This window comes from Mirounga leonina, unplaced genomic scaffold (assembly GCF_011800145.1).
Source record: "Mirounga leonina isolate KUSES-001 unplaced genomic scaffold, KU_Mleo_1.0 Mir_175, whole genome shotgun sequence".
In the NCBI taxonomy this organism is placed as follows: domain Eukaryota; kingdom Metazoa; phylum Chordata; class Mammalia; order Carnivora; family Phocidae; genus Mirounga; species Mirounga leonina.
The window spans coordinates 2,713,692-2,733,640 of record NW_023270453.1 but is presented as its reverse complement, the minus strand read 5'-3'; the positions used below and the strand labels follow the sequence as shown (position 1 = coordinate 2,733,640).

General features: G+C 36.1%; 1 protein-coding gene across 1 annotated transcript in view; it reads left to right on the top strand.

Moving 5' to 3' along the window:
- The window catches only part of PLXDC2 (plexin domain containing 2), a 459,765-nt gene that overhangs the window by 226,250 nt on the left and 213,566 nt on the right, over window positions 1-19,949 (top strand). The window contains exon 5 of the mRNA XM_035021516.1: window positions 7,443-7,512. Within this exon, the coding sequence (XP_034877407.1) occupies window positions 7,443-7,512 (70 nt within the window). The remainder of the gene's footprint in view (window positions 1-7,442; window positions 7,513-19,949) is intronic.

Below are 19,949 nucleotides of genomic sequence, written 5' to 3'. Positions count from 1 at the left end.
TCAGTGAACTAGGTGAATAAACCAGTGACAGGCAATTACCATTGAGAACTGTAAAAAAGAAAACAAACGTTCTCTAAGTTTAGAAAATAGGAACCCTGGATCTATCCTTGGAGCTTAAGAAATGGAAGCATCTATACCCCAAATGTGCAAAAAAAAAAAAAAAAAAAGTGGAGTTCAGGCTGTGCGCATGTCTGTTGAGAAGGGACCTGTGTGTGGCCATCAGGCCTCAGTGGCACATGGCTCACTGTGGCTCCACCCAGCACGGCTCAGTCCCTGCAGACCCTGCGATCCTGAGTTTCATCTAAGAACACTGTACCTTTTTCAGATTTTCTCTTTTTTTATGACTTTGGCCTCATGCATCTAGGAGCTTTCTGACTATGTCTTATTATCACTACATTTCAAAGGAAATTGTTATGTCTACCAAGAACAAAACCATGAATGACTGACAGTATTAAGAGTCCCAGGTAGAAAACACAGTTATGGAAGGTCTGATAACAGGTAGGTAAAGAAGCACCTGGTATAAAAGAAGGGGGATGTAATAATATAGGGGTCAAAACTCAAGAGTTTTGGAGTCAAACGTATGTGGATTAAAATTCTAGTTTTAGTACTTCTAGTGGTTAGAAATTATTACTTGGGTTTTTTTTGTTAAGTTTTTTTTAATAATTTCAGGCTTACTAAAAAACTTTCAAGAAATATTGAAAGAGTTCCTGTTTAGCTTTCACCTAGCTTCCCCAAATGTTAACAACACCTTATATACTCATGGTATAATTTTTGATACTAAAACATCAACACTGGTCCTATACTCTTAACTAATCTGTAGGTCTTGTTCATATTTGTTAATTGTCCCCAAACCATCTGTTTTTCTTATTTAGAATCCAGTCTAGGACCTACATTGCATGTATTTGTCCAATCTCCTAGCCTCCTTTAATCTATGACAGTTCCTCAGTCTTTCTTTGTCTTTCCTGAACTTGACACTTTTGAAGAGTATTGGCCAGTTACTTCATATAATGTCTCTGATTTGGGGTCTGTCTACTGTTCCTTCATGTTTTAGCATAGGTCTCTGTTTTTGGCAAAAATTACTTTTTGTGGTGTTACAGAAATGGTATTTTGTCCTTCACTGTGTATCATATCAGGAGGTACATGACTGGTGATGTTAACTTTGATCACCTGCTTTGGGTGATATCTTCCAGATTTTGTTCCTTCACTGTGAAATTACTGTGTTTCCTTTTGTGATGATCAAGTATCTTTTGCAAGACACTTTGTGACTAATGCAAATATCCTGTTTCTTATCTTACTCGATCTTCTAATTTTAGCATTCCTACTTGCTAAATACAGGCAAAATACTTAGCATAATGGCTGATATATTAAATGCTAATTCCATTTTCCCAACCCCGGTTAATACAGTCGTTATGATTATTTCAATATAACAAACATGAGAGCATCATAACATTGCTCAGAAACATAGTATCTAATTGTGATATTCTTTTGGTATAGCAGTTTACCTGCATTGATATTAAAGACAACAGATATCACATCACTTCCAGCTATTTGTTAGGAATCAAATAGGGAGCTATTTTTGTTTAGGAAATTAGTTTCAAGGAACTTCACCATCATTGACTCAGTGCTTATGAAGGCCCACCTGTTATTTGGTCATTTGATCCTTATAATAATCCTTTGAAGAAATGCCTTGACTACAGATGAGCAAACTGTGGCTTAAGTAGGTTAAATAATTTATGAAATCACACATACTAAGCACCAAAGCTGGGACATAATTTCAAGTCTCTCTGACTCCAAACCCTTGCTAGATCATTAGAAATGAGGAAAGAACCATTGCAAATTGAAAAATAAAGCTTCATCTAGCTCCAGTAAGAGATTATAAAATGTGTATTTTGTGATTGGTAAAGGAGTAAGGCTCTGGTAATCAATTCTAAGCATTTATAGGTGAATGAGTTTTATGTGGACTTTATTCAGGTTCAAGAGAATTAATTGTTTTGTGCATTCTGGAAGAATATATCACGTCGCAATTAAGAAATTAAGTTTATTCATAGTTATCTACAAAAAAAGTTATCCTAATAAGAATGATTATTCAATCATTTTTATTTACTAGAGATATAAATCTTACTGGAAATGAGATCATTTATTCAGGTATTCTAGACAAAAGCCATTGTCAGTAGAAATACCCATGTAAATAAAGCTAAATAAAGCAAAATGTATGTTTTTTCTTAAATTTTGCAGTTCCTCTCAATGCCAAGGCTTGCCATAAATAAACAAACTGAAAATTATATGTCTCAAGATTTATTTGATTTACTTTTTGAAATGTTTTTGGGGAAAATAATACAGATCTCATTTTGCCAATAATAATAATAATAATATCCCACCTATTTGACAGCCTCAAGATACATCAAACATCAAATTATTTGAATGACTAAAAATAGAATGTTAAAATATATGGATAGAAATTAATGATTGATTCATGAATTCATTCTCAAATAAATGAATACTCCCTAAATTCTTTGGACCCTTTGCTATCATGAAGCCATGAAATCAGCAATTACTTAAAGTTTAGTTACTACTAATTTTCTTGCCATAAGCTTTTCACCAGGATTATGTCTTATACAAATGAAATAAAGACTTGGGGGAACCAGGAAAGTGTATCTTTATTACTGTATATAAGAAAATGTCTTTTAAAAAAAAACAAGTTATCTTAAAATTAAAAAGCAGTTTTTATTAATGACATTTTAAAAAATGGCTTTTAGGATGATAAATGTGCCCACTCCACATACTTAACTCATATTAGGAGGTTTCTGTCTTCAAGGTGTTATAGGCATTGGCAAATTAATTTATCGTTGTAATACCATGGAGAAATAGGCAAACAAGTTAAACTGGAATAGTGTTTACTTAGGATTACAATTCCTGTGTTATTAAAAAAGAATTAGCAGAGATCATAATAATTAGTCTGAAACAAATAGCAATTGGCATAAGAAAAATATGTAGAAGAGGCAATAAGAGGTGCAGACACACTTAGAGATCTGGAAGGATGGCCCTGATTGAGTCTGATAGTCTGTTCCCAAGAGTAATTTCATGGGGTACGTTGTGGGAGAGCATGATGTGGTTTTAAAGGTCACAGTCGTACATGGCTGTACCTGCCATAAATCTGCACCAGACCACCTGGGATCTATTTATATACTTCTACAAACTCTTCAAAGAATGTTTTATAAGTTTATCCTCCCCCATGTGAAGATGTCATATGTGCTTGCTTGTCTCAAAATTATCATCTCTCCTTTCAAATAATTCACTGCTTTCTACAGAGTATAAAGAAGTAGCAAATTCAATTGATTTTATTTATGTCACACATGCTCTTGAAAATTTCACTTCTGAGCTTTTATATTTTTTCCCAGACTATTAATTAATAATCACATGACAGGTTTGCTGAACCCTTCCTCCCTTTGCATGATATATTGCTTAAGGGATGAGATCGAAGACAGGATAATGTGCAAAGTATGGTAATTACACTGTAGTTTCAATATTCTGTTGGCTTTTGTTTATCGTGGCTTTTTGTGACAAATTCCAGGGTTCTGTTAGCCTTTCTGGTTGCAGAAGAGTTCCTTGTTGCATATACAATTTGGGTTCGTTCTTATTTACTTTTATTATGTAGCTGAAGGATGCTTAAGTAATGAGCCTTCTCACACCTAACCAAAATAATTGTTTGTCTTGTCCTCTTTCTCTCAATTGGTGGTGCTGTGTCCCTCAGCCACCCAGTTAGAAACCTGTCCTTTTTTCTAGAGTATCTTCCTTCACTCCCAATGTAAGTGTCCTTCCAATAATCACGAAGTCCTTCTGGTTTTACTTTCTACCTATATTTTGACCTATCACTTCTGCTCTCGTGGCTTAAGGTCTCATCTCGCTAACTTCTGGTTGTTTCTTTAGAAGAGTCAGTGTTAGTGCCATCTGCTCTGGGATAGGTGGCCTCTCTTTGTCCTTACTCTGCCCCTGCCTAGTCCTGCTGTTTATCACTATGTGATATTCCCCTGCACCACTTTGTGAACTCCTTGAAGGAAGGAACTGGGTGGGACTTACTGACTTTTATCCCCAGACCCTGATTTATGGCCTGGCATATATGAGGTGTTAAATAAATGATTGTCAACTGGATGAATGAACAAATAAAACTTTTCTTCAACTCCCCTCATGCCTGTTTTATATATCATACTGAGACAAAATAACAATCCAATTATCCAGGGGTAATTATATTGAATATATAATCATTTAGCTTCAAAGCACGTCATAAAATTCTAGTGCATTTTATGTTTGTTTTTGTTTTCATATTGTTTGATTGTATGTGTGTGTTTTAAGGAGGGATAATAATAATTTTCAAAAATTTGCCTTTCAAAAATGAAGGCCTTTTTCTCATCACTTTGTTTTAATCTCGGTAATTAGGACCATTGTCTTTGTTGTCCATCAAACCCAAGTTCCAATTCTAGTTTTCCTCTTGGGCCATTTTTAGCTACTCTGATGCTGAGTTAGTTTCACTTTGATACAGTTATTATTTGAATCTCAAGCAGTTGCTTTATGTGTGTGTATATAGAGAGAGAATGTTAGGTAAGATATAGTAAGAAGACATAACTTGAGCTAAGAGGTCAAAGTAGGACTTTCTGGATGTGATCCTAGCTAGTGCCTGTTGATGCTTCTTCATATTCCTTCTGCCTCCCTGAGTTCATCTGAAACCATGGGAGGCAGTTCTAACATATCAGCAACTTCCCAGCTTAAGTACTGTGTCTCTTCTTTCTGCCTGAGGGTGCAAGCATGGGTAGTCTGGTGGAGGGGCGAGTTAGCCTCCATTCTGTAGGAGATGGGAGTTCATGGATAAATGTCCCAGCCTCCTGACCTCCAAACAAAAGATTCTGAAGCATGTCTTTTCTATTGTTTCTCTGAGGTTCTCCAAGGGGAGAACTAACTAGAGCAGTAACATACCTAATAGTGTATCTATCACTGGTTTCTCTTTCCTTGTCTCACTTTTCCCACTTTCTTTAGCAAATGCATCTTGATCACCTTCCAAACAAACTATCCGCCCCTAAATCTTTATATCAGAGTTGATATTTGGAGCACCAACCAAACTGAGCCAAGGCTTAAAGAATATGGAAGCCATGGCCAACCAAGGTTGAGAGACTATGGCAGTCAGAAGAGATCATGTAGCAGTACCAGACCCAAGACTTAAAGGTGACAGTTACAAGGAACTAAAGGGTGTTCTAGAAGATTGGCTAGAGCAGAAAATGGGAAGGGAAATTTGTGAGGTAGCAGGGGCCCGTTACTGTTGGGCCTTAGAACACTTGGTCACTATTTTGATATGATGGCAGAGACGGTGGGATCTAGATTGAATGATCTTAAGTAGGAGAGTGATATCCAAGATAGTATGGAGAACGAATTCTAGGGAAAATAGAGCCAACACACTATGAAGAAGTTATTAGGCACCTACATTTGGGAACTATTACCCACAGAAAAAATGGGTGGATTTCACAAGTATTGAGAAGGTAGCTCTTTCTAAATTTCCATTGCTATTCCTTAGCAGTGTCCGTGAAGCAGTCATGGTGGTAAGGTAAACTGGGAAACAGTTTAATCATTGATATTACTCTTCATGATAATATAGTAGCAAATTTTCTTTCAGAGCTTATTTACTTCTCAAAAAAAAAGTCTTTAAGTTATGTATTTATGCTTCTCAGTCTTCTTCTAAAAATATTGAAATATTTGTGGTGGCTGAGAAACTAACATCATATTCTTCTGGTTCATCTGTGGTAGTAATTGATAGAGTTTGTTAGTGATATATGTTTCAACCCAACTTCTACTCTGGAAGTGAGGATGCCAAAGTGATAAATTTTACCAATTTGCCCATGAATATGGAAATAGATTAGAATGATGAAGAACAATACACCACAGCAAGTTCCTTTATAAAATTATTTTTGATGCCTTTTGTGAGATACATGATTTTGCCATTAAACCTTTTATTTGAGGGTTATTGGTGACCACTCATTTCAGTTAGTGCAGTGAAAATGGGTTTTATTGTTCCCGTTAGTTAGCAAAAAAATAAAAATGGTGATAATCCCTTTCTGAAGATGCAGCTTTCATTAAAAAGGAAGGATGAAAAACTAATTAAAAGTTACTGTAAATTTTGAATCATTAATTTCATGCCAAAATAAGTCATTAGAAATCTCTGATGGATATAAAAAAGCAATCATTTGCAAAATTGGAATGAGCAAAATTCAATCTAGGTATACATCTCCATATTTTTTAATTTGTATATTGGGAAAGCTATAATATAGAGATTGTTGAATTTTAACAAAAAGGCCTTTTGCTATAGGTAGTTTGTATGTGCTGTGGGGCTCTAAACCAGCTAATTACAGTCCCTCAGGATTCTTTTATTTCAGTTGGTCATCTTTGTTGTAACTCACTGTTTTTCTTGCTTCTTGGCTAATAATAATATATCTGGTTCATATTACTTCACCATGAAAAGTCTAGGGTTTTTATTTTGCTTTGTTGTGTTTTGTTTTTATTTTACTATATATATTATGTACATATATTTATTGTATAAATTGTATATATTTTAATGTATAAATATATATGATATATAAAACATTAATATATATCTTGTAAATAATATAAATATATAATATATATATTAATAAATTAAAATACATATAAATAAAATAAAAAAGCTTCAGTCCCCTTTTTAGAAAAAAAGAAGGGTGAAATTTATGAGCTTTCTTCTTAAGTCTTTCCAGTTTTCTTCTATGCAAAGGAAAAGTAGTTCTCCAGTAACCAGCATTTTTTATTCTTCAACTCTGCTTTTGAAAGTGGATGTAATAAACTGAATCTGGAGAGCTCATTATACCAAAAATAAAAATATCTGCAGGTCTCGATCACAGTGCAAGGTATTTTGTTCCATGAAACTGCCTTTCATTATGGGATATACAGAAGACAAATTGAATGTATAATTGTATAAAATCATTTTTTTGATGTTGTATCCAATGAAACCTGACAGATAACATGCTCTACTATTTTGGAGAAAACTAATCAAACTAAAAAGAACCGTGAAATAAACTGGTCACCATGATAACTGAACTGATTCTCAGTGGACACCTAAAAGGCAATAGTGATGTTAAGAGAGAGTAGCTTGAATCACAGTGGAAACTTCCAGATTCCTCTGTAAGGGAAGAACAGACCAACAGACCATAACAGTGCAAATTTTTTTCTTCTCACATACTTCAAACACTTAATTACCAGAAAAAAAAGAAATCCTTTATTACCATCTAGGACTCAGGATCGAATAGCCAACTGCAATCATAGTGGTGCAAACTAGAAGCATCATTTTTTTTTTAAGTGGAAGACTTTTCATTTTACATTTACTATTATGCACATTATTGATTTTCTTTTCTGGTTGTTGTTCCTTGCAGAGAGTGAATCTGTCCTTCGATTTTCCATTTTATGGCCATTTCCTACGTGAAATCACTGTGGCAACTGGGGGTAAGTGGTTTTCTACCCATTCACCCTAAATAATATATAGTTTCACTATAGTTATTATTTTTAATTTACTTTACATTTCAAGGGGGACACTTATTGGGAAAACCTTTGTCTTCTATCACAAAGTCATGGGTGTAAATAAAACCTAAGAAAGAGTAGAGCTATTAGAAAAACTTTTCAGAAGAAAAAAATGTAGTTATAATAATTTTCAGCTTAGATTCATCCATTTTCCTTCTACTTTTTTCCTCGTTCTTTTTCCTTCTATGTTTTAATTCATTTTTGGTAATATGGTAAGACTGCATACATGGGAAGAGACCTAGAAAAAACAAAAAAGGTGATTAAGGAAGTTGTTACAGTATTTTTCTTTTCTCTTGATATATAGAATTGACTGGTGTAAATATATATAGACACACCCCACCTCATGTATATTAGCTTTAATTATTTGGGTTCTCCCCCAACGCCTTTAATGCCACTTATGTTGACTGAGCACTCATTTGAATTTTAAAAATAAGCACTGAGATTCAGTTTGTAATCTTTTAGTTTTATTTTTCTGCACAACCTTTGGAGATTACTTTAGAGATTAGCAATACCCTAGAAAGGCAATTTTGTTCCTTATAGTATATCCCAGAAGTCAGAAAAAAATGTAATCCTTAAGTGCTACTAGCAGAGATAAGCAAAAGGCCAGAGAATATCCCTGTATTCTGACATAAAAACATAAAAATTGGAAGCCTAAGTAAAGAAGTAAGTTAAAAGAAATCCAGAATTGGGAGGAAATCTGCAGAGTGCCCATGCCTAGTGCACCAAAGACCAGAGTCCTTTTCCTTCACTGGTTGCATTACTGCTCTTCCAAATGGTAGGAGAATCATGTTGATGACTACTGCCATATTTTAATATAAGACTTAGAATTATGTAGGATTCAGGATAAGCTTTGTAACTGGAAATATCAACAAGCAAATGAAAGTTTTTGAGTACCTACTCTGAGCAATGGTAAATAAAGGTACCTTTGCCTTGGGATTGCATTGTCTATTGGACTATTAGAGTGAAGCAGAATGTGGGAGTTCCTTAGAAAATACAAATCATGAAATATGGGTTTTCAGGGATGACAAAGCTCAGACAGCTGTGAAAATCCTACAAGACGTTATAGAGAAATTACTGTTTAAGATCTTTCTTAAAGGACATCTCAATCTCAAAGGTTGTATAGGGAAGGAAGAGTAGGTCCCATGGAAGAATATCTTGAGTAAATATACAGAAGAAGAAATGGGTAAGGTGTATTTAGGATAGCAAACAATTGAGTTTGAGTGAAGCTGAGGGTGGGTTTACCAAAAAAAAAAAAAAAGAAAAGAAAAGAAAAAAAAACATGGCTTATTAAGATGAGAAAAGTAGATTGGGACAATTTTATATACTGCCTCAAGAGTCAGTTGGAGTCATTAGTCCTTACTTAGGTAAGTGATGAGCTTAAGAAGCTGAATCCAGACATTTGTGTAATGCCTTCAAGTGTGAAAAGACTGGGGTTAGTACACATAATTGGGAAAATATTGCAGTAGTTTGCGTGACACATATTGAGGGCCTTGGCGATTCTGCGGCCTTCGAATAGAGAAATAATGCTGTCAGCCAAAATTACAAGCTCAAGCAGAAGAGCTGGTTTTAGGGAATGCCAATGGCTTCAGTTCTGAAACTATTAAATTTTGTGTCAAGAAAGGACTAAATATGGGGCATCTGGGTGGCTCAGTTGGTTAAGCATCCGACTCTTGATTTCAGCCCAGGTCCTGATCTCAGGCTTGTGAGATCGAGGCCCGGGTCGGGTTCTGTGCTCTGCATGGAGTCTGCTTGTCCCTCTCCCTCCCCCTATGCCCTCCCCCCCCAATAAATAAATAAATAAATAAAATCTTTAAGAAAAGGACTAAATATGAGCAGAATTCACACGAGGACCTTGTCTTTTTGAGCTCAGTGTGTATTTCTGTGCTATTCTGCATGGCATTTAATAGCCATTTAATCCATGTGTTGAAGGAATGAGAGAAAAAGAAAAAGGTAAGGTTGAAAGATCACCCCGACACCATGAATTACATCATGCTTCCTAGCATCTTTAAAGTATGATATAAGCATGGTTATTTTATAATATGGCATATTTTCTGACATTTGGGTTACTAGTGTTCCACTGAATTTTAAAAAGTGAATTCTTAATCACATTTGTTCAAAATCTATACACACAGTGGTAAAAATATGGGCACCTTTGATTTTCAGCTTCTCAAATTGTTTTATCCTTAAAAGTCATGTCACTGATTCAGCCAATATAAACTAAGATTTCCCTTATCTGAGTTGGTAGGAAAAAAAAAAAAACACAAATAAATAGCTATATCAACTTTACTGCTTCAAAGTACCACTTTCCTTTGAAAAGATCCTCAAAATAAGTGAAAAATCCGGTGTCTTGAATGATCTCTATCTTCTTTGAAGAAAACACTATTATAAAGAAACTCTTTCTTTTTTTCTCGACTTAAAATACGCTAACCTGGAACTTGCATATATAAATCCATACCCTGTTTAAAGAAACACAGTTGAGATAATTTAGACATTTACCTGAGTTCCTTCAAAATGAAACCAGAAATCTCCTGTAAAAGTTTTCAAAATTTTTTTTTGTTGTTGGGTTTTTTTTTTTAAGATTTTATTTTATTTATTTGACAGAGAGAAAGACAGCGAGAGAGGGAACACAAGCAGGGGGAGTGGGAGAGGGAGAAGCAGGCTTCCCGTGGAGCAGGGAGCCCCATGCGATCCCCATAAACCCTGGGATCATGACCTGAGCCGAAGGCAGATGCTTAACGACTGAGCCACCCAGGCGCCCCTCCTGTAAAAGTTTTCACCTAAATAAATAGCTTCTTTGCACTTCTATTGTTCATTTATTCAGTCAGTATTGATGGAGTCCCTATTGTGTGAAAGGCACAGTATGTGATATTTCGCTGTATGCAAAGAAGAATAAATTACGGGTCCTGCTCCAAAGCTTAGAATCTAAGAAGAGGGGTGCCTGGGTGGCTCAGTTGGTTGGGCGACTGCCTTCGGCTCAGGTCATGATCCTGGAGTCCCGGGATCGAGTTCCGCATCGGGCTCCCTGCTCGGCAGGGAGTCTGCTTCTCCCTCTGACCCTCCTCCCTGTCATGCTCTCTGTCTCTCATTCTCTCTCTCTCAAATAAAAAAAAAAAAAAAAAAAAAAAAGAATCTAAGAAGAGAAAGGGGTATATGACTAAGTGTAAGAGGAAGCTCCCTGTAAATGTGGTGAAGCAGAGGGTTGCTCCAAGAGGAGACCATTCCTGTTGGGCCAATCAAGAGCAGGTTTGTCACACTGGCCTTAAAGGAAGGTAGAAGTTTAGTAGGCAAAGAGGCAGGTGGAAAAGACATGGAGAGGGATGGGGTGGTACAGACAAGGGGATGCTGAGCTAAGGGACAGTGCTGAACCTAAGTGAACATATGTGGAGGATTGACAAGTGTATCTGTTTATCCTGAATGGAGGGTTGGAGTTAGAGTCTAATGAGGAGAGATGGGAGGAGGGATGGGAAATACCTTGAACATTATAAATCTGCATGATATCCAGCAGGTATCAGGGGTTTTTGAGTAGAGAGCAGAGCTGGCCTGTGCTGGCGTTGGAAAGCAGGATAATGGGGGGCGGGGGTAGAGGCCAAGAACGCACTTAGCAGCAAGGCTTTGGGTATTTCCACGAGGGCTGCAGTGCCTTGACCAGGGTGGGTACGGTGAAGAAGGAGAGAAGGGGCCAGTGCAAGACACATCGTTGAGTTCTTTCATCATTGTGGTTGTGGAGGTTTCTAGGCATGTGGTGAGTAAAACTGAGAACAGCTTAAAAGGGGACTGTGAACAGACTTTTGATGAATCTCTTCTGTGATTAACTAGGTATGAGAGGCAGATGGACCTATCTCAGAAATGCTCGTCACATTAGGAATCTTGAAAAAGTTATTAACCATGAATGGCTTGGGAGAAAAGTAGAAACAGTGAGTGAGGTTAAGTTAAGTTGACTGCAGGCCATTCTAAATAGACAGGGGACTGGGATTTTTAAAGAGGGACACATGGGTGTCTGTGAAGCGGAAATGAATATTCTATTGACTGTCAGTTCTCTTCGATCGTGTCTACAGATTCCTCTTGAACTTGTTTTTACATTGGATTGGGGAAAAAGAAAATGAACTGTGAAAGTGGATATTTTCAACCACGATCTCCTTCGTTCCTACCACACCGTTTTCCCATTTCCCGTGCCTCCTTAAAATCCAGCCCCCACCCCTCCTCTCTTTCTCTGTTCACAGAGACACAAATTTCTTTAAGACTGAAATGACCTTAAAGTGTCTGTGTTACTGCTAAGATCAGCACCATTTCAAAACAGAAAATAGTTTAAAAATACAGACATCTACATAATGTATTGTGACCCATCTTTGTATTTAAATATATATATTTCATTATGAATAGACTTAAGTTTATAGTTAAAAATGTAAATAAAAACTAAATATTTGGCCATTTATTTATAAATTATAAACATGGATCTTTGTTTGTTAAGCATTTTAATTTTCAAAAGCTTCAATCATCCATACAAATAACGCACAAAATGAATTGGAAATACCATCTTATTTTCTGGTTCACTGGTAACAGAATCTGAAAGCATTCATTTATCTTTTTATTTAAAAGATACTTCAGAATACGAATACTCCAGGCATTAAAAAAACTAGTATTCTGTGCCTCTCATGAAAACATTTCCATTAATGGCACCACTAAGCTGTGCTGTTTGCAACAACACAGCGTAGTGGATATCACGCTGCTTTCATTTTCTTGCTATATGAATACTCTAATTGGTTCTTTTTCACTATTAGGCTGCTCAGGTGGTCTTTTAAATGTTTCGAAAAGTAGATTTAAGTGTGAGGATTTGATTTTTAATTCTTGTGACCATCACTTGTAATGATACCTTTTTCATGAGCCCATCTTCGGTTACATACACTAACTACGATGAGAGAAGAGCTGGGGACAGGTAAGTGATGCTTTCAAAATCATGGGGAAGATAAAGGGTGACAATGTCCAGATAAATCTGACCCCAGAATTTAAGTATGTAGGCAGATGCTGGTTCGTAATTAAAATTGTGTGTGGAATTACAGGCAGTTGTATGCAAGATTAGGAATCAAAGATGACATAAATTAAAAAGGTAATGATGAACAGGTATTACTCACCTTGATTGTATGAGGGATTTGCCCTCCCTTCCCTTCCACATGAATTTCTAATTGGAGGTTTAGAATTTTTTCTCAGGGTACAAAAGCAGTTTTATTCACACTTCTCTGTTTTCTTTTTCCAGTTTCTTTGTTTTTTTGATATAACTGACATACAGCACTGTTTTCATGTAAGGTGTTGAATATTAGATCCATTTTTTTTCATTTGCCGTGTGGTAACTAACGAAATATAAAATGTTCATTATGTCATCAGTATTTAAGATATGAAAAATCAGAGCATGGCATTAAAAAAGTCAAAAAGACAAAAGTAAAATATTTACCTTCCTTCTTTCCCTGCCTCCCATTCCATGTATTCCCCTCCCAAGAAAAAACAACAATTACTCTTTGAACAATGGTGCTATGTTAAATTCAAATTTAGAGTAATTTCCTAAATTTGATCTATAATCATTTGGGTTTTTTTTTTTCACTTTAAGAGAGGTTAAAAAAAAAAAAAGAAAAGTAGTGAGTATTATTTTGATTGGGTTTTCTGGGTGTGTATTAGCAAATCTTCCAGCTTCTTTTTTTGTTCTCTTTCAAATAGTCATATTTTAATTGTAGTCCCAAGTAATATTTCATGCTTTTTAGAGGAACTTGATTAATAACAGTTATAACAGGCTTTTTAAGAGTGGAAGAGAGTTAGTTATTACTCATGATGATTGATTTATAAATACCAAGTCCGTCGTCTTTCAAGTGTATAACCTCATAGAACAGAACTGAATGCATTCATTAACTTTCTTTTTTTTTTTTTAAGATTTTATTTATTTATTTGAGAGAGAGAGAGTGAGAGACAGAGAGCATGAGAGGGAGGAGGGTCAGAGGGAGAAGCAGACTCCCCGCCGAGCAGGGAGCCCGATGCGGGACTCGATCCCGGGACTCCAGGATCATGACCTGAGCCGAAGGCAGTTGCTTAACCAACTGAGCCACCCAGGCGCCCCCATTAACTTTCTGAATCTAGTGAAAAAGTGAAGGGAGTTATTTTGTCTTTTATTATTATTATTATTATTATTACCATTGTTGTTATTATTAAGAGAAAGCAGAAGCTATGGGTCTCTGGAGATTTGATGCATGAAGGGAAGGTACTGAAGGGATAGATGCGGGACAAAATAAAGCCATCCCATTTGGTTCACTAATTTAAAGTAACAAACAAGGTCTCAAGGATTCCTGGACAGGAAGATAAGTTTTGTGATGTCTGCTTTGCTGTATCTAAATGATTCTCTGAGACGTACCTCTGAAAACCTGAGAGAGTTCATTTCAGCAGTCCTCCTAGATGATTGACTGTTCCCCAAACTGTCTAGTGTCCAGAAGTAAATTTGGTAGATTCACCAACACTGCTACATTTCTTTTCACTGTGACTTTATGAACTGCATGTTCTCAAGCCCCTTTGTTTCTTCTGTGTATCGACACATCATATTCCATTAGCACTGAGTCCTTGGGGCCAGGGGTAAGTGTGGATGGAAATTAGAGCAATAGGAGAGGGGCCACCCAGGAAATAAACTCAAGTCAATAGGAATGAGCAAGAAAAATACGAGAGGCAGAAATATGGGCAGAACAAAGGAAGAAAATTCTAGAAAAACAAAAAGGAGAGGACCATTAATGCATGGTAGTTAAGTCATGATTGGGGACAGGAATGGGGAATGTTGATCAGCCAGGATGAGAGTCTGGGTGAAAAGCACATTCTCCAGATTTAGCACCTTCCTTTGCCATGACAGCTGCAGAAGAGTCTACCCATCACTAGTGCTTAGACATTCACCCAGGAACATTTGCCTCTGGAAAGCACCATTTATCCTCTCGGGGATCCAGGCTTTATTTGAAACATTGGCAACAAATATTTTGCTTGCATCCTGTCCTAGTCACTTCATCAATAATTCAGAAAAATAACAATATTGCACAGATGCTCAAATATATCACCCAATTGAAAACAAAGGGAGTCTAGGTAACTGATTGATAAGGTAGCAGTCCACACCAGCTGCTCTAGCATTGTCTGATCCTGGAAAAGAAGGGGAGAAAATACTAAGCACTTCAGGTCTGACTTGGGACCCTAGCCAGTTCAGGAATAAATTCAGAAAAACTCCCTTAATTCCTACTAAAGCAAGCAAGTGAAATTCAGTTTTTTGGAGAAGCAGTCTGGCATCTAGGTTAAGATAAATAGAATCAAATCCGAATATATAGGTCCGTAAGTCAAACTAGTCATAGCTGTTGTAATCTTTAACAAATTCCTTTCTCTCTCTCTCTCGCCTCGATTTTCCAATCTATAAAATAGCATAATAAAAGTACCTCGCTCAGAAAGATTTTTGTTCAAGATTAGGTTAACTAATAATCTGTTATCGATAACTATTTCATAGAAAATGCTAATTAATAGCATATATTATTATTACTGTACTTTTATATATGTTAATTTTCCTCTTTTATCCTTTTCAAAATACTTCCTCCATAAAGCTGTGCTTGCTGATTAAAGTAGTTTGTCTTGTTTTCTTTGATGACATTATCCATATCTCAGAGAATGTGTAGGGACTTAACTTGTCACTATCTCTAACCACTCCTTTTAAAGACTGGCTCATCCATTCCTGGGTGGGAGGTATAAAGGGTCTAGATGACTTGGGAGGTCCTCTTTATCAGCATAGGCATATCTGTCATCTCGAACTGCAGTGCAGAATCTCCTCTAAAAACCTCCCAATGCTGACATTCTGTGACTCTGATTGTCTCAGAATTTAACAATTTTGTAATTGCATGGCAGAAGAATCTTGAAATGTTTCTCTAATTGTGGTATGATAGGGCTATAACTGGATAACAGTAATTATTATAATCAGCGGGCCACACATATCATGCTTCGTATTCTACCCTTTGTATGACAAGAACTTTAAGGACAAGTCATCAAAGCATAAAGTTAGTTAGGGCTTAACTGATGGAAATCCCCTCCCAGCAGCATCCAGATTGCCTTTTATAGATTTGAGATTCACTTAATTGCTAGTAACCAACTTGAAAATATATTGAAGACATAACCACAAATGCAAAATTAAATATTTATCTAGTTAAATTTATGTGTGATGCTTTGCCTTTGAGTTAGGAGACAGATTTCTTTATGGGTACCTGTTATTTCAATGCTCACCATTATTTTCAGGATCTTTTGTTATTTTTTAATACTTCACAGAAAACCAGTAGGTGTACTGTGAAAACAGCTCAAAATGCTGTTCTCATTTTAACTGATACAGCTCTGAGGCTGAAACATAGTATTACAAAATAAAAATTCTAAATGTTTTGTTGGCTATTTCTAATGTGGTTATGGTCGGTTAAGATTACATTGTTGGTCTGACTAGCTGGGGGGCTACAGAGATATTTTCACTTAATCTGTTTGGATTATTGTTCAAATGAGAGGTTTCTGCTGAAGGCGAAGATTAAAAAAACCCTTTTTAATTGGTTTATTGTCAATATCCTCAGCCAGTTTAAAAAGCAAGCATCATTTTAGTTAATAACTTGCAGAGAAAACCCATAGCACTTTTAGATTACTGTAGAAAAATAGGAAATTAGGAGAATTCCGAAAACTAGATTTTGCAAAAAAAAAAAAAAAAGGATTACGTAAGTGTCGAAAAGTAAAAATTCTTTAACATATTTTTAATTGTGGTTAAAATATAAATAGGGTAAGAGTTACCATTTATGGGTTTACTATTTATGAAGTTTTAGTCATTGAGCTCAGCTCTGACTTTTATTTTCCTCCTGTTTTTTTTTTCTTTGAAGTAGTAATTCTCTAAGTAAGTTATCAGTTTCCTCCAAAGTGCACTCAAAACACAGCTACTCCCCAAAACTTTACACCAGTGCACTCTTGTAAGGAGTGTTTACTATTCTCTCTTTTTACCTTTGCAGTTCTCAATAATTAGAGATTATTTTGAAGAAGTTTTTAAAGCTATTTTTTTAGCATTAAGTAAAATCGAATAAAACTGGTTATACAATCTGGAAATTATTGAGTATTCCTAACTTGTATACAGTTTAAAAAGTAAGACTTATGAGGGGTGCTTGGGTGGCTCAGTCATTAAGTGTCTGCCTTCAGCTCAGGTCATGATCCCAGGGTCCTGGGATCGAGCCCTGCATCAGGCTCCCTGCTCATCGGGAAGCCTGCTTCTCCCTCTCATACTCCCCCTCCTTGGGTTTCCTCTCTCACTGTCTCTCTCTCTGTCAAATAAATAAATTTTTAAAAAATCTTAAAAAGAATAAGACTTATGAGATGTTACATAACTAAAAATTAAAGTTATAAGGTGGTGTGTTAACATGGAAAGAATGCTTATGATGATTATCAAGATATAAAATTGTAAATACATAAAATAGTATTTATTTTAAAATACCATGCAAATAAAATGGAGGGAAAAGCAATGCTGGTTGTTTTGTAATGGTGGTTATTTTTCTATTTGAGTTTCCAAATGTTAAGTTGAAAATAAGGTCATATTTCAATCCTTATATTTATTATTATAAAAAGTGAATAGGAATCTGACTTCTTTTCAATGCAGATGGCTACCAGTTTATTTTAACACCATTTATTTTTTGTATTTGTCCCACTGATATACAATGCTGTTGCTAAAGTCTTCTATTTTTCATAGGATTTGAAATATATTATGTGGGTTAACCTGATTTCTTCTCTCATAAATATAAAATACACTAGAAGAAAACTAGAGAGAATTACTTTGTAATCCTGAAATTAGGAATATTTTACTAAGAATACAAAACCCTCGGGCTCCTGGGTTGTTCTCAGTTAAGCCTCCCAACTCTTGGTTTCGGCTTAGGTCATGATCTCAGGATGGTAGATTAAGCCCCAAATTGAGCTCCATACTCAGGGTGGAGTCAGCTTTAGATTCTTACCTCCTCCCTCTCCCTCTACTCCTCCCCCTCTGCTCCTTCTCCCTGCTTACACAGACTCTGTCTCTCTCTCTCTCTCTCAAAAAAAAAATAATAATAATAATAGTAATAATAATACAAGACCTAGAAACCGTAAAAGAAAATATTGACAAAACTGTGTATATTAAAATTTGCACATATTAAAAATTCATGGCATTTAAACATCAAAATTTAAGAACAAAGAAATAAAAACCTAGGAAACTATTTGCAACATGCACGACAGTCAATGGGCTATATTCCTTAATATATAAAGATTTAGTGTAAGGAATAGATAAATATGGCAACTAAGCGATGAGCAAAGGCAGTTTATTAAAAAGGAATTACAGGAACTTCTGATTTCAGCTCCCCATTACAAAGATCTTAGAACTTGTCATTCTCAATCTAACAACAAGAAAAAGCTACCTAAGCTGAAAATCAGTAACTTTCAATGGACCCATCAGAGAGCTGAGCTTATAGGACAAACCACCATCCCTAGAATCTGGAGAGACAGGTGTATCCAAAGAGATATAATAGGCATCTGAGCAGAAGCCACCGGCAGCAGGAATTGGTAATTTCAAGATTTGGAGTGTGCATTAGCCTAAGAGTAAGAAACTCCTGGAGTCTCTAGTCTTAGGGAGGCCCTTAAGCTTGTATGGGCTTGACTTCCAGGAGCCCCATCAGGTCCTCAGAGTGAAGATCTGAAAAGGGTCCCCTCATAGCTCTGCTGGGAGAGAGGAAGAGTAATCATTGTGGAATACATATAGAACTTTCTCCAAAACAAAGGCCTAATCTTCAGGGAAAGATTTTTTCCTAGGGCCTTAGCCTAGCTAGAAGATGCTTTTGTGTTTCCACTAGAGCTGCCTGGAACCTTCCTGCCTTACATAGGGGAAGATAACAATAACAATACATGGTCAACAGGACTCAGGGCTTCCAGTAAATAGATTGAGAATGCTACAGCTGGGGCGGGAGGGTGGGGGGGACACTACTCCACTAGAAAAAAAACTTTGAAGGTCACAGCCCAAGGACATAGGCCCTTTAAAGACTGAGAAACTTCTAAAATGGAAATTTGAAGGGAAGAAAGAATGGGGAAAAAAAAATCAAACATCCAAGAACTATGGGACAATAATAAAAGATGTAACATATACATAATTGGAATATCACAGGAGAAGAAAGAGTAGGAAAAAGAAATATTTGAAATAATAGTGGTGAAGAACTTCCCAAAATCAGTGACAATCATCAAGCCAGGAACTCAGCAAACACCAACCAGGAAAACAAACAAAATAACACAGTTAGGCATATATTTTTAAACTGGGGGAAAAAAAGCAAAGAAATAATCTTAAAAGAAGCCAGAGAAAACCACACCTGACTTCCAAATACCCAACCAGTACCTCTTAAAACTGACAAGGTCATCAAAAGCAGAGGAAAGTCTGAGAAACTGTCAAAGCCAAAAGGAGCCTAAGGAGACATGACAACAAAATATAATGTGGTAACCCGGGTGGGAACCTGGAACAGAAAAAGGACATTATGCAAAACTAAGGAAATCTGAGGATGTTTACTTTAATAATTTTGGTGGTAATTATGTATCACTGTTTCATTAATTTTGACAAAGATTCCATACTAATAGGTGTTAATGGTATGGGAAACAGGGTGTCCAGGATATTGAAAGACTCTGTACTACCTTTGCAACTTTTCTCTAAGTTGAAACCTATTTTAAAATAAAAAGAGTTATTTTTAAAAGGGAAATACAAGTGGCTGCTCAACATGGAACAATATGTCATCTCACTGCTAATAAGAGAAATGCAAATTAAAACTATAATGGTATATTATTTCCACTCATGTGGTTTAGAAAGATTTTTAAAGAGCAAGTTAGAGAAATCAAAAAGGTTTTGGTGGGGTTTTTTTAGGGTATGGAGAAAAAGGTACTCTCAAGCATTGCTGGTGTTATTATCTATTAAAATATAAAATGTAGGGGCGCCTGGGTGGCTCAGCTGTTAAGCGTCTGCCTTCGGCTCAGGTCAGGATCCCAGTGTCCTGGGATTGAGCCCCGCATTGGACTGACTCCCTGCTTGGCGGGAAGCCTGCTTCTCCCCCTCCCACTCCCCCTGCTTGTGTTCCCTCTCTTGCTGTCTCTTTCTCTGTCAAATAAATAAATAAAATCTTTATATATATATATGTATATAAAATGTATAACTGACACTGTCATTTCTAGTTCTAAAAATGGGTCATATAGGTGCACTCCCATGTGGGTAAACAAATGTATAAGGATATTGATTGCTAAAGATTGGAAACAACCTGAATATCTATCAATAAGAATGTTCAGGTTAGGACAGATGAACT